General features: G+C 45.5%; 1 protein-coding gene across 2 annotated transcripts in view; it reads right to left on the bottom strand.

The window, feature by feature from the left end:
• Arhgef4 (Rho guanine nucleotide exchange factor 4) overlaps window positions 1–14609 on the bottom strand; it is a 124647-nt gene extending 110038 nt beyond the window's left edge. Inside the window, exons 1-2 of one of the 2 annotated variants that reach the window (XM_010603132.3) lie at window positions 14497–14609; window positions 8335–11820 (exon numbers count right to left, since the gene is read on the bottom strand). In XM_010603132.3, the coding sequence (XP_010601434.2) occupies window positions 8335–11820; window positions 14497–14607 (3597 nt within the window). In that variant the 5' untranslated portion in view covers window positions 14608–14609. Of the gene's footprint in view, window positions 1–8334; window positions 11821–14496 lie in introns of those variants that run through there. The other variant, XM_010603131.3, reaches the window with a different exon arrangement.
• Window positions 14610–14883: the final 274 nt, after the last annotated feature.

The following is a 14883-nucleotide window of genomic DNA, read 5'->3' as shown; positions in this document are numbered from 1 at the left end:
TTATTTAAATTTTTAGCGCTGAAGAATGCAAACCACCACCCCACCCCAACCTCCTGTAGGCCCCCAACCTTGCTTCCTCAGACACTGTCAATTTTTTAGCACTCTCATTGAAATTTATTTTGTTGTAGTAAATAAAAGACAAGTCGTTATAAAAAAAAAAAAAAAAAAAAAAAAAAAGTTTCAGAACATGAATTTATGTTTTCCAGATGTTTTATATTTTGCAGACAATGTAGCAATAATTGTTAAAATAGATAGACATGTAAGTAAAAACATCTGAGTTATTTATAATTAAGTTAAACCACTAAATACATTCATGTATTCCTTGTTTCTTAAAATTTACAAATAATGTACTTGTTTATTAAATGTATTTCATAGGTTGTTAATATATGAATCTGTATAACACTGATAAAGATAAAAATATCCTTTAAGTTTTCATAATAACTATTCTAGAGGGACAATAAATATTTGAAAATAGTTGTCAAACTATAGGTCAATTTAAAACATCTTTAAATAATAAGTCTCAGTGTGATTGAAAGTCTAAATGTATTTCACAGGTGGTTCAAATATGTATCCATATAATACTGATTAAGATCAAACTGTTATAGACAGCCAAGTAAGATAGAAATTAATATACAGTCAGAGAGGGATTGAGCCCTCAATGGAGTCAGCACAAAAATACAGACATCGGAACTGTGGAGAAGCAATAGCAAAGCCTGCAAGATAAACAGCAGTTTGGGACTATACCGTCATCAGCAGCATGTGGTCCAGTGGGCCCAGACAGACATCACATGCATAGGTGGGGACCAGAATGTCTAGACCCACCCTCCCATCTCTTTCTAGGGAGGTCTTTGCTCTTTCCATGGACACTTGCTACATGACTCACCTTCCTATTGATCATTATTACCTAAACAGCTACACCTCTAATCTTATAGGCTGACTGTGGCTTGACCCACGTTGTACCCATGTTGTGACTTTGCTGTACGGATTCCCTCTGACAAAGAGTGTCGGTGGCCACCCGCTCAGGATCCCTTCTGGAAGTCCAGGGGCTTTTCTCCTTTCCACTAAAACTCTCCTAACTTCTTCCTTCAGCTTGTGACTTCATTCCTTGGTGCTGTGAGACCACAAATTCAGTATATCTGACATCTAACACGTTGGGAGTTAGAGTTTTCCTATATCAAAAAGATATCTGATCCTTTAAGTTTCAGAGTATTCTAGAAGGACAATGAATATCTGAAAATAGAGACTTGTGAAATTATAGGCCAACTTTAAAAAGAGCTTCAAATAATAAGTCTCAAAGTGATTGAGGGCTGCATCTGTTCATCATTTTAAGATATCCTAGAGTTAGTGATTTATATAAAGGCAGGCATGGTGGCACACACCTGTAATGCCAGCACTTAGAAGGCTGAGGCAGGAGGATTGCCATGGGCTTGAGGCCAGCCCGGGCTACATAGTGCGTTCAAGACCAGCCTGAATTACATAGTGAGACCTTGGCTCAAAAAACAAACAAAACAAAACAAGACAACAAAACAAAATGAAATAAAAACAATTTATATAAGCACAACTCATTTAATATTTTAGTAACAGATAGTTTTGAGTAAAAAAATCTTTTGCTGTGAAGGGTTAATAGCTATGTTTTACTGCGTCTGTAAATGTGTTTGTTTATGGTGCTTAATGCTAATAGTTTTTTTTAATGCTAATAGTTTTAAAGATGCTAAAAGACTTACTCATTTCTCTGTAATAAGTAAACTGTTATTATTTTACTGTCTAGTCTTTGCTTAAATTAAGTACTTAAAGTGAGATTTTTTTAAAAAATCACTTTGGTTTTTTCCATCTCATTCCAGAAAGAATAGCTTATATCAAGAAATCAACCAATAACAAATGCTGGTAGGGCTGTGGGAAAAAAGGAACCCTTCTCCACCGTTGGTAGGTGTGTAGACTGGTGAAACCACTTTGGAAATCAGTGTGGAGAGTCCTGAAAAGATGAGGATTCCATTCAACGTAGCTGTTCCCCTTCTTAGTATCTTCCCGAAAGAATTAAATCCTACCATAATGATGTATGCACACCCATATTCATAGCAACACAGTTTGTAATAGCTGAATACTCTTTTGAGCGTTCGCCAGCATGGGGTTCGTAGGTCCAGACCCCTTTGGTGAGTTCACGATTGAACTCTATTGAGCATTCGTGAGCGCAGGGTTCATGGGTCCCGACCCCTTTGGTGAGTTCTCAGGTTTCTCCTTTGTGTTCCTTTTTTGTTAAGGTAAAGTGGGTTGCTCCCACTGTTAAGTTATTGTCTCAGTTTTTGATTTTGTTTTAAAGTCTTATAGAGTGATTGAGTTTTGTGGTGTGAGTGGTTTTGTGTGGACAGAGACGGATGTGACTGATAATGGGACAGTCCCAAACTACTCCTCTTTCCTTAATGATTGAATATTTTAAAGAAGTAATAGCGTGAGCTCATGACGTCTGTAGAGGTAAAAAAGGGAAGTATTAAATTATGTGTGATTCTGAATGGCCTACTTTTGGAGTTGGATGGCCATTAGGTGGCACTCTAGATTTAAAGATCATTCAGAAGGTGAAGAAGATTGTTTTTCAGAGTCATCCAGATCAAATCCCTCACATTGTCATTTGAGAAGATCTAATAAATAACCCCCTTGTGAGCTAAAACCTTTTTGCCCTCACAGATGCCGGAGCCAATACTGGTTACCAAAGAAAAGGAGAATTCTGAAGATCCGGCTCCAAAAATACCCTGCTGGATTGCTTTCTCATTAATTTTAAATTGGCTTTTTCCCTGAGCAGAAAGATGAATACAGAGTCAAATTCTCCAGCGGGAAAGAAGGGACTAACTGGCACAACCCATGTTAGACCTTGACCCGAGTCCCACCGGAGAGGGTGACTGTCCGCCTCCTTGAAAGGGAAGAGGCGCGCCCCAGGATTTCCTGGGTTCCCTTTCTGTTTCCAGGCAACAGCTTGAATCAGAGATTCAGCCAGAAATATTGGCTGTTTTCAAACCTGGGGTAATTATATGTGGCCGATTCCTACAGCAGGATGCCTCAGTCAAAGGGCCCCTTAATGTTGGGAACGGAGAAACCATTTTTTATCCAAATTGGGCAAACATCACCAGGCATTTGGGATGAACACCTCATGAATAATGTGCCCATCCTGGAGTTTTACAAGCAGAAGACTGGTTTGGAACTGATTCAACTCATCCTGGAATTAGATGGAGAGCCCCTACTGAAACGAACTGCCTCTGTGGAACTGACCTGTGGCCCTGGTTACCTCTGGGGTAGACAGAAAGGTGTACACTGGGATTCTTGTGGGTAAAAGATCATTTCACAGCCCACTGATCTTCCATACCTCCAACACAGATAGTCCCAGAGTATATTCTGTTGGCACAACGACCTGGCCTCCATCTTTGTTCCACCCTTAAGATTAGAAGATGTCATTTGGCCCATGGAATTGTGACTCAGGTACACTCAATGGACCCCCAGTGATACCTTACAAGGGATGTCTTATTTAAATACTGAATTTAATGAGACAAGTGGTTCTTTAAAACTGCAAAGCCTTGGGCGTCCTAACCAGTGCCCAGGGTAGAAAATGTGCTATTAATGAAACTGAATGTTGTATATATATTCCTGATAACTCTGATAATGTTTCCTCTGCGATTCAAGATCTCTACCAACTGGTACAGGCTGTCTGAACCTGAGACCCCCTGGGGAGCCTTCCTATGGAAGTCTTTATTAATTCCTTCTGGTGTAAATGATTATTAATTGTTGGAGTGATTTTTTTAATTTAAAAAATTATTACGTTTGTAGTACATAACGCTTACATTCCTTGTGTGGAGTTGGTGTGTGTACATAACACATCTTCATCCTCTTCATACCTTCCCATTTGAAAAAGATCAATCTCCCTGCTTCCCATTATCGAGCTTTTATTTTGTTCTTTATCTATAATTTGCGTTTCTCATGTAAGAGAAACCATGCAATATTTAACCTTGTGTGTCTGATTCATTTCACTTAACATTGTGGTCTCATTTCATCTGTCGTCCTGCAAATGACTCTAGTTTATGGAAGGTATTTACTCACTGTGAGTAAATATCACATTTTCTTGACCCATTCATGTGTTCATAGACATAGAGGCCCTAAGATCTAGCTATCATTAATTGTGCTTCTAGAAACATGGGTATGGATATATGGGGTGATTGTTCTTTTAGTCCAGTTTATGGGATTTACTTGCCTGTCACGCTTTGTCTCTTCCAGATTGTCTCTTCCATTTACCAATTATAATACAGGTGGAGATACCTGACATCTGTCAGGGGCCATCAGACCCTCTGTCGAGTAGCCCTGACTACTGTAATATTACTATGGCTCCTCTCCGCAGGAGGGAGTTAGAGTGGTCATCACCTCTTTTCATTAGGGCTACCTCTTCAGAGTGGGGGACTGTAGAAAGGCAAGGTAGAAAGCAGAGGAGTACAATAAACAAGATAACATGACATATTTCTGTTTAAAGATTGTGTTTGTTCTTTCAATAACTAATTTAGATAAATCAGAGGTCAAGGTGCCCACACACATATAACTGCTACATGCCTCAGCCCCTTATGGGCTCCATTAAAGATGAAATAGTTTTGGTTTATATAGGTTAACTTTAGCCTGACTTAGCATAGCCTGACGGTTGGCTATTTTTAGTACAAAACAGCCCATGCTGGAACCCTTTTCGGGTCTCCTACTGATTCCTGAGAGCTGTTCTCTTCCTATATTATTATAAACATGCTTCCTGTCTACATCTTCTTGGTCCCTGATTTCATTGTTTGACTTTATGAGACACCAACTCCTTTGAACCATAACACTGTTATGTGATTTTCCTTATTTAAAAAAAGGTAGTTGTCCTGGTTTTAATGTAGTCAGGCATGATTGTTACCTTAATAAGCTCTAAAATTAACTAAATTGTGTATTGCTAAATTGTTATATTGTACATTGTTTACAATCATAAAACTGGCAAAATCCATGTCCCTTTTGTTAGATATGATGCAGTATTGTTAAAAATGTATGGTCCTTCCAGAGATTGATCCCTGGTATCAAAAAAAAAAAAGTATGATCTCAGTAAATAATGTGCAAAAATGTTTTCAGTTCTGTATTAGTACCTAAGAAATCCTAAAGATGTAAACTAAATGTCTTGGTCTTGGAAATAGTAAATTGTGTGCCTTGTCTCAAATAGTAATTCACATTAGTTTACAAAAGAAGGAAACTGTAAAGTATTTCTCTATATACCTTTCCAGCAGAACTAAGCTTGCTTCACAGAAACATTGGCTTTCTTGTTTGTTTGTTTGTTTGAGACAGGGTCTCACTATATAGTTGAGACTGACCTGGAACTCACTATGTAGCCCAGGCTGTCTCGAACTCAGTGATCCTCCTGCCTCAGCCTCCCGAGTTCTGGGATTACAGGTGTGCGCCACCACACCCAGCTAATATTGGCTTTCTTTAACTTAGTCACTATGTTTCTTAGTTCAGGTCTACTATATGGACTGGATTTACCTTGCTCTTATTGGCTTCTTTTATGTTCGCCTGCAAGCTTTGTAACTATTTGTCAAAGTTCTGTTTTAGGGTGCTGACTACAAAATATGCAGGAATAGGTTTGACAGAGGACTGCAGATAAATTCACCCTAAGGACCACTCTTTCTAAAACTCTGATATTGCTCAAATTTGGCAGCAAGGGCTATGATGATGTGGGACATGTTTTAATTGACCATCACAGAGGATGTCTCTGCTTGTAGGGATAAGGATGCAAATGGTTAATTGGCAATACTTTCAGAAAAGAAGAAAATGCAATAGGCTGGGGATTTAGCTCAGTGGTTCTGCTGCCTGCCTTGTAAGTGCAAGGTCCCGAGTTTGATCCCCAGTACAAAAAAAAAAAAAAAGGAAGAAAATGCATTTGGAGATAAGGGGGAAGTTACATCAAAGAGTCACCTATGTGTTGACCATACCAAAATAAGTAGAGCTGCATGTTATAAAAGAGGGTTCAAATGCATGATTGCTTAAAAGCAAATATCCCTTCTAGCAGGTATGATGTTAGACAGCTTTTGACTAGCTTTCTTTTGTATGTGATACCACAGACTTTAGTGACACTTTGTCAGGCTCAAGCATGACTTTTCTCGCTGTGGTGGAGTTTGTGTGCCAGTCCAACATGACACAGCCAACCACATGATGTAGCACCTCAGGACCCTCAAGATTATTACAGCAAGAGAACTGTAACTGTCACTCCAAATGGAACTTTGAAAGTTAAAAATTTTTCTTTTATAGATAAAACAATTTCTCCAAACTTCCTCCTGCAAGCATATAACCAACACCCCTCCTTTCAACTCTGGAAAGAAGTAACATGCAGATGCCAGCCCCAGGAGGCTGGAGTCCAGTTTTCTTCCCAAAACAAAGAGGAGGATGAACTGATAAAGATGGCTAAAGCAAGTATGAAGATCTGCATTCTTTCTCTGTGCTCAGCTTTTCTTCTGTTCTTCTCCATAAGAGACCATGTACCTAGTGAGACGGAGATGTGAGGCAGATAGGCCTCTCTGTATCTTCAATGCTGGCTTTGAATGAATCATTTATTCTTTTTACCAATATATATGGCCTCGTTTGATTTGGCCCTTGGAAAGCAAAAGAATGTATGAGTGTATGAACTTAAGAGGTCAGTAACATTTGGACCCTAGGACTTACCCGCTTCCCATTTCTCTGGCTTTTGGCTAGGACTGAGTCAGACCAGCAGCTCCCTTGGTGCTCAGGCCTCATACTACCATGATGCCAGTCTCCATCTTACAGAGGGACATCTTGGGATGTCCAGCCTTCCTATAGCCAGGAGCCAATCGCTCTAACAGACCTTCTCATGTCCATATCTGTACATCTTATTGGCCCTATCTTTCTGGAGAACCTAGTACTTTCTGGATAATACTAGTACTGACAGTGTTTCTTTCATGGAATGGAATCAGAGGGTTTTGGAGGGAGCCCATTCCTTTCTACATCTGCAATGATTTTTTCTTTAGTAATGGCAATTAAAAAAATAATTCAAAAGAAAAACCTGAAACACCTTTTCTGTTTTAACTTTTTTATAGATGAGGAATTATGTTAAGTAAGCTGAAGCAATTTCCAGCTGATAGTGAGTGTACTGGAATGTCCACTACCTCCTGTGCTCTTGGAATCATTGCCTTCAAACCTCCTTGCCCCAGTCCACCCTTCTTAGTGGAGGTGCTTGCTGGGGGAGCTTGTCTGTGGCCCTGCTAGCTGAGTGTGTTTTAAAACAGCAGGTGCCCTGGAGCACTCTGGGGGGCTGACACTCGCAGGAGGTAGATCCCAGGGAGGTGCTCCCTGACAGTGCTGGTGTGCAGCGAGTATGAGGAGCCCTGGTATGGTGCACAAGGCCTGCACTCAGTGGGCTCCACCAGCCTGGGGTGCTGATCTCACACACACTGCTTTGTCTAAAGAGCAAAGGAGTCTTACTCTCCCAGCCCCAAGAGCACTGTCCCGGAATTTCCAGAAAGCTCCCTGAATTTGAACAAATGATTTATTCAAAGCCAGCGTTGTAGACACAGAGAATCCTATCTGCCTCACATCTCCATCTCCCCAGGTACACGGTCGCTTACGGCGAAAAACAGAGGAAAAGCTGAGTGCAGAGGAAGCATGCAGACCTTCACCTGGCTTTAGGGCAGTCCGATCCCTGAGAGGCTGCCCCGAGAGCACCAGCACCACCCACATGCTGCCTTGTCCCAGAGGCCAGCCTTGACCCTGGGGACGCAACATTTCATTGTGCTACACGCTTCAGAAGCACCAGCAGCTCCTGTTTCACACTTACCTCAAAATAAGTTCAATGGGATCAGATTAAAGAGAAAGTTAAAAACCATTAAAGCACTAGAGAAACTTCCTTTAAAAAAAAAGGTCTACTGGAGAAGGATGAAGATGGACAAAGGCTACGAAGAAGCAGTTAATAGGAAAGGAAATTTAAATGGCTTGAGAGACATAAAATAGAAGCACGAAATAAAGTGATAATGGCATACCAATTCCAGCTTGTTGGTTTTGCAAATTCTAAGAAGTTGGTTGCTTCCTCTAAGGAAGGGGGGGGGCACCCTGGAGGGCGACTGAGGAATTCAATTTGACCTTCCTACTTTACCTCTCCCCTCGCCTAGGAAAATTCCCCTTAAAGTCAGTCTTCCACTCTGACATAAAAAAGAAATCCAGCACTTCGTATCACTGGGCTGTCTGCTAGTACCAATTTCATCCTAACTTGGAGCCAACCGGGCTTTCCTTCTCTTACCTTAGGAGGTAAATAAAGGGTTGGTCCATTCACAGCCCACTCACCTCACGCCCAGGATCGTCCCTGAGCGAGGACGCTGTGCTCAGCCCGCGGCCACACTGGCTGGTTCTGCTGTCTTCCTTCTGGTTACCCAGATTTAGGGTCTGCAGAGAAAGCAGGAGGCTTGTCCGGGCCTTGGGAGTCTTAGGATTTCCAGGGCTCTCCAAACAGCTGTCCACTCCACTGTAGCTTCCTAGAGAAATCATGGAGATGGCGCTGGTCCTGCCAGGGTAGCGGAGACTGGCCAGCTGAGCTCCAGGCCTGGGACTGTGAGGCTTAGGGCTCAAGGGTCTGCAGGGTATACCTTGGTGTCCACAGACCGGGCAACAGGCAGAGGTGCAGGGAAGGGTGCAGCTGATGCCAGCTTGCTGGTCTCCGAGGCTGGAGGGGGCCTGCAGCCAGCACTGATCAGGGAAGGTACCAGAAGGGAAGGACCCACCTCCCTCCTGGGGAGCTGTGCATTTGATGGTTGGTTCGCTTTTCCTCCTGGGTTCCGGAGAGACTCGACTCCCTGATGACAAAGGTGCAGCGGAGGGCGGGGGCGTCCAGTGATGTCCACATACACAGCTCTCCTTGTCCTCAGCACTTTCCTCACAGCAGCTGCTGGCCACTGGGGGGCCGGGGCCGAAGGGACTCACTAAAGAAGGCCTGCCTAGGCCTTCCGCATTTTTACTTTTCAGAAAAGCACGCCAGGAGCTGTGGCGGGGCCTGCTCTTCTCCTTTTCGCCCTTGAGGGAGTCCGAAGAGCGTTCAGCAGCGTTCTCTTTTTCTACAACCTTCGACTCAAAAAGATTAAAAAAGGTCTTCTGGGCTGAGGCCAATCTTGCCCTGAGCTTTCTCTCGGTTACTTTAAGTCTCTTTGCGTTACAGCTTTCTGAGGAAGGTCTTGTGCCGCCGAGGTCTCCTGGTGTCCCCTCATGCCAGCCTTCTACTGGCCCCGAGGTGCCTTCGTCTGCCCGCTGCGGCGCCGTCCCGGGAGAAGCGCTCCTTTGCCCGTGGGGCGAAGGCGACTCGTCCCAGCCTTCGGCAGCCACGGGACTCTCTGCGTGGAGCTCTTCCGGCGCTGGCGAACCCGAGGTGCGGCCCCCTGCGGACAGGCCCGGGCTCCCAGCCGCCAAGAGCTTGCCCTTCCTCAAAGAGGTCGCCTTGAAGAACGCCAGGCGCTTCCCGGACTCCTGCGCGCCCTTGCGGAGCCGGTGGGGCGGTGTTGGCGTCGGAAGCGCGCAGGCGCCAGGGTCCTGCTCCTCCAGCGCCCCCCGGATCTCAGGAGCTCCTGGCTCGAGCTCCAGGCTCTCCGCAGAGGGCGGAGCCTCGGCCTGCTGTGTGCCCTCTGTGTGCACCGGGATTTCCTCAGGTATCCTCTCTTTCTGGGGCGTCTCCTCGGAAGCGTTTCTGGGGACCACAGCTCCCCTGAGCTCTGCGCTTTGGACCACCAGCTGAAGAGCTCTGTCACTCTCTCCCTGTGTAGGCGCTGAAGACAGCTCACAAATCGATGTTTTCCAGGCTCTGGGAGACTCACAGGGGCCCATGCCAGTACTTCTGGGTGACACTGGTCTTTCCCATGGGAAGCCGCTAGACCGTGATTCTAGGAGTGCACGAGCTTTCCTCCTGGTGGCCTGTGGAACTTTCTGTTCCACAGCTACAATGATGAACGTGCACTTGCCCCTCCAGGCCTTGCCTGCATTGGACTCCAGCTGCCCACCAGTGCTTAAGGGCCCGGTGCCATCCCCAGACCAGGTTTCACACGCCTCCTCCCCAGGGCCACAGGGAGACATTATGGCTGCCGGGGATTCAGAAAGACCCTGCAGGGCATTTCTCCTACACTTAATGTCTAGTAGCATTGCCCCTTCAGCTTTCTTTGAAGTGTCCGTGGCTGGGGGTTTTGGGGTCGTCTCTGGGGCGTCTGAGCTGTCACCCACTTCCCAGCAGCCCGTCCCATCTCTGCTCCCTACCCTGACTGCACCATCACAGTGTCCTGGGAAGCTGGCCCTCCTGGGCAGCTTTCTTCTAGCAGTGGGAAGATACTTTGATGTGCAATTACTGGTTTGGTTTCCTGCCTGGACAGCAACCACCTGCAGGTGATTATGTTTGCTGCTCAAGTCAGCAGGATAGGGTGCTGGGCAAGTGCCTTGGGGTTCTTGGTATCTGCTTTCTGTGCTGTGTTCCAGCTTGCACTCGGCAGGCCTGGGCACTTCCTCTGGAGCGCCAATCCTCATCAAGTCTGAAGTCACAAATGGAGCAGCTGGGCATGACCTGGAATCCTGTCTTGACTGGTTTTCCTGCAGGAGACCTTCCAAAGGTGTGTCCTGAGAAGCCCTTTTCGAGCTATACCCACTGCGTCTGTACTGGGCCTGCAAATGAGACCTGCTTTGAGAATCACAGAGTAAGTGAAACAGCTGCGTGGGTGCAGGGGAAAGCGGGCCCTGTATTCTTGGATCCTGATCGGTTTCTATCCTTTCCCTTATTGGAGTCCCAAATCCCACACAGTTCTGCCCCACGGAACACTCCAGAGAGCCTAAGGGAAGCCCTGCTATGGAATGGGCCTTGGTCAGTGTCCTGTGTTGACAGTGGTGCCCTGGGGGTGCCCTGCAATTATCACCAATATCTCCTGGGGTACTGAGGTGATGCTTGGCATATAAGAGGCAAGCTGTGCCCAGAGAAGGCTGGCAAGTGGCACCCAAGTAGGGCTGGGCCCAGAGTGAGGCCGCGTCCGCGTCAGTGACTGGAGCACCTCCTTTCTTCGTCCCGGTCTGCAGGGAGACTGTGCAGTCCAGCCAGCCTACATGAGGTAGCTGTGGTGCCCTGGCCCTGCAGTGGGTCTGTGGCCAGCTCTGACTTAGCTCACAGCGCTGCAGGAGCAAAGGCCAGACCACAGGGGTGTCCAGATAGCTCTCAGAACTGGATTTCTGAAGAGAAGCACCAGGAAGCCCCCTGAGGTCTTGACCAGACACTTTCTGTGTGAGGTGGGGACTGCACCTGCCAGAGGAAGCCTTCGAGGAGCACCCTGATGGCACAGATTCTCGCTCCAGCCTGGTCACACAGTCCCAGATGGGTTCTTTTGCTTCATTCCCAGCAACTGCACCCAAGGCATACAAGTCATTTTTGTAAGACTCTTCCTTAATGCTGGGGGACAAATCTAATTCTTCCTCTGCAACAAGTCCAGGGTCACAGGGTGAATGCTGGTCCCGGGATGGCCTAATTGCTGGGACATCGGGCCAACTGCACCCTGCTTCTCTGTCTGTGGAAAGGCCATTTGGATGGAAGCAGGCAGCCCAAGTAGGTTCGATGGGCAGGGACCCTGTGTCAGAGGCAGTTTCAAAGAGGTCGTGTTTTGTGTCTGATTGACTTTCGCTCTGATGGGACAGGGTCTCAAAGTCATCATGGTCTATTTCCCGGCTCCATTCCGGCTCCTCTTGTTCTTCGGGGGGTGAGAGAAGTGGGTTATCTTCGATGGCACCTTCACCTGGCAGCTGGGTGGCTGTTTCTGGGATCTGAAAGGACAAGAAGGGAAAAGTCGGAGATGAGACCTGAAAACCTCAGCAGCACGGTGCCCACAATGCCTGTGTTCATCGTAAGGAAAAAGGCTCCGAAGTGTCTCCGTTCCCCATGTTCCCCTAAGAAGGGAGGTCGATACAAAGAGTACCTTTTGTTGTTCAGGTTGTTCTGGTTTTTGAGGCAGGGTCTCACTATGTAGACCAGGCTATCTTCGAATTCACTGTGTAGCCCAGGCTGGCCTCAGACTCAGGACAGTCATTCTGGCTCAGCGCCCCAAGTACTGGGATGACAAGTGTGCATCACCATGCCAGGCAGAGCTACCTTTTATGAACAGGAAAGGAGTGGTGAAGCCAACACAAACGTCTGGGGGGAGCCATATCTCATAGTTAAAACAGCCCTATTAAAAAGTCAGAAAAGTCCAAATGAGCATGAGTGTGTCCGTAGGTATAAATATATGAGTCATGGTGAAAAGCCTCTCTCTGTGGTATGTTTCCAGCAAGAAGGAACAAATTAATATATGTTTGTCTTGTTTTCTGTATGTGCTTATGCAACCAGCTGGCTTCCACTCAATCAATACTCTTGCGTTTAGGACTATTTTCTAAGTTTGGTTTTCTGGAGAAGAAAAAAAAAAAGCCCTCAAGATTTAATGAGATTGTGAACACAGTTTGAAATGAGAACGAAAAAACTAGAGAACTCAAAGTATTTGCAGAATTTCCTTCGTTGTGCATTTCTTAATCTACTCATTGAGATGTAAATTTTTGTGTTTTTACAGATCTGAGTTTTGGCAAAAGTAGATGCCTGTGTACTACCACTAAGAAAAGGACCTATTTCAATTCCCCCCAAAAATTCTTGTCCTTTCCCACCTAATCCCCACCTCCTTGTTTTCTTTTGCTCAGTGACATATTTTGTGGTATGGTCCAGATTTTTGCCTCTTCTGGAGTTTCACATGGTCGGACTCTACCACTGGGGCCTGGTCTCAGGCATGATGGCTTTAGCATGCCTTGGTACATCAAGCAACTTCAACTGTGAGGTAAGACTGCATCCCACACTCAATTGTCCAACACCCAAGCTCCCCTGGGCCAGGAGTGGGGCAGATACTCAGCCTCGCTTCTTGCCAGATCTTCACACAAATTTCATACCTTCCCAAGTATGGTTTCCGAGGACTTGTGTAGAGACTTTTGAGAGTAAAATTGCTTTTAACCTTCCTTAACTAAAAGAAGGAAAATAAGTATCTGAGCACATGCTATAGGAGGTTTATTAAGGAGCAAAGTGGAAATGCAGGGATAATAGTTTCATGCATGTTCAAAGCATAAAAGGGTTAGGAATAGGAAAGGAAATATTAAAAACTTTGGTAAAAAAGGGCTATGTGGTTGTTGAGTGGTGTCCGAAAGAAGAGAGAGGAAGCCAGGCCCCTCCTGGAGTCCATGACAAGCACTTGATTCTTTGCCTCTGTGGTGCCAGCAAGTCTGATACGTAGTTGACTCAAAGCCTAGTCGATGCCCTCCCTCCTGTGCTGGGCCCAGGACACCTGAGAATGAGCTGCAAACTAGCCTTGGTGCACACAGAAAACTGCAGCAGCAAGTTTGCATTGTCACCGGGAGGGATCCATGACCCCGAGAGTGCTCCTGCGCAGTGGCTCCTGTCTTCAAGAGTACCTTGGGCGCTCAGCCCGTCACCCTGGTCCCTACCCTCAGAACGGAGCTCTGGACTATGCTGTGGGAGCAATCCTCCCAATACTGCCAGAGCGGGTGTCACTGACAGACTCGTGTTGGCACCATGAGCACATGCTGCAGGTCCAGGGAATTCCAGAGTCCCTGCTCCCAGATGACCACCAGTGAGGTTGCGATGAACAAAACGCCAGAGTGCTCATTCCTGCTGGCCAGCTCAGCACAGCTGTGGGGAAGGGGGCTGAAGCTGAGGTCTGGCCTCGCAGGCTGGTTGGTCATACAGGGAGGTCACAGACATTACCTTCCAGGTATTCTGGCAAGAGACGTGGTGCTGGCGCAGTGAAAATGAAAGCCTTTCTTTGTTCTTTGTTCTCTCTCTTTTTTTTTTTAAAGGGGGGACTAAGATAAATCCTCCAGATTATAAAACTTATAAAATCTATGCCAGAGCAATTTCCAGGTACTCACTGAAATATACAAATATTGAAAAATAAAGAGGACTCTGAAATCCTTAATTTAATTGAATATTAGACTCTAATCTTACAAACAATGACACCATCAGCCCTCTGTAACCACAGGTTCAGCCAACCATAGATTAAAAATATTTTTAGAAAAAGTATGTCTGAACTGTACATGACCAGCCTTTTTCTTCTTATCATTGCTTTCTAAACAATACAGTGTAGCCTTAACTTACTAGAACTTATATTGTATTAGGTATTATTAGTGACTTAGAAAAGACTATGGGAGAATGTCTGTAGGTTACATGCAAGCACTACATTTTATATAAAGGATTTAAGAATACCGTCATTTTGGCGTCTGAGGGTTCCTGGACTCCTCACAGACACTGAGAAGTGATCATATTTTATTCCTAGTTTGATTCTGTTCCATAGTTTTCATCATAAATCTATATGATCTAGAAGCAAAAAGCACTCTTTTTCTGAGGTGTGGAGTTTCTGTGTGTTTTGTTTTTTTAGTAGGGATGGTAGTGGATGATCTTCAAACTCTTACTCTGTCACAGGCCAGGTCCTTCCTAATTGTTCCATTGCTGTAATGACCCGAAGCCCCAAACACTAGGATGTTCGGCTCTTCTCCCATACGAAGCAGACAGCTACGGTTCATTTTCTCATGAAGGAGCAGACTGACGACACGGGCAGAAACGGTGTGGACCAGCCAAGTTCAGCGTCCCCTCTGCCTGACCAGCATTCCCTCCCTGCCCAACTGTCGCCATGACAGCAAAACTTCTCCAGTGGAGATCAAGCCTCTTCCTCGCCAACACCGAGGACATTCTGTCTCCACACTTCATCTCCCACATCCTCTTTTTAAAATTTTTAGTATTTGAGGACATAGTATCCATTCTAACTTCAACTTCTTACATGTTAGTAGTTTTAATATGTG

This window comes from Fukomys damarensis, unplaced genomic scaffold, assembly GCF_012274545.1.
Source record: "Fukomys damarensis isolate Sample0158 unplaced genomic scaffold, DMR_v1.0_HiC HiC_scaffold_29, whole genome shotgun sequence".
Lineage (NCBI taxonomy): Eukaryota > Metazoa > Chordata > Mammalia > Rodentia > Bathyergidae > Fukomys > Fukomys damarensis.
The sequence above is the reverse complement of the archived record's forward strand: the minus strand, read 5'-3'. Positions and strand labels throughout refer to the sequence as shown.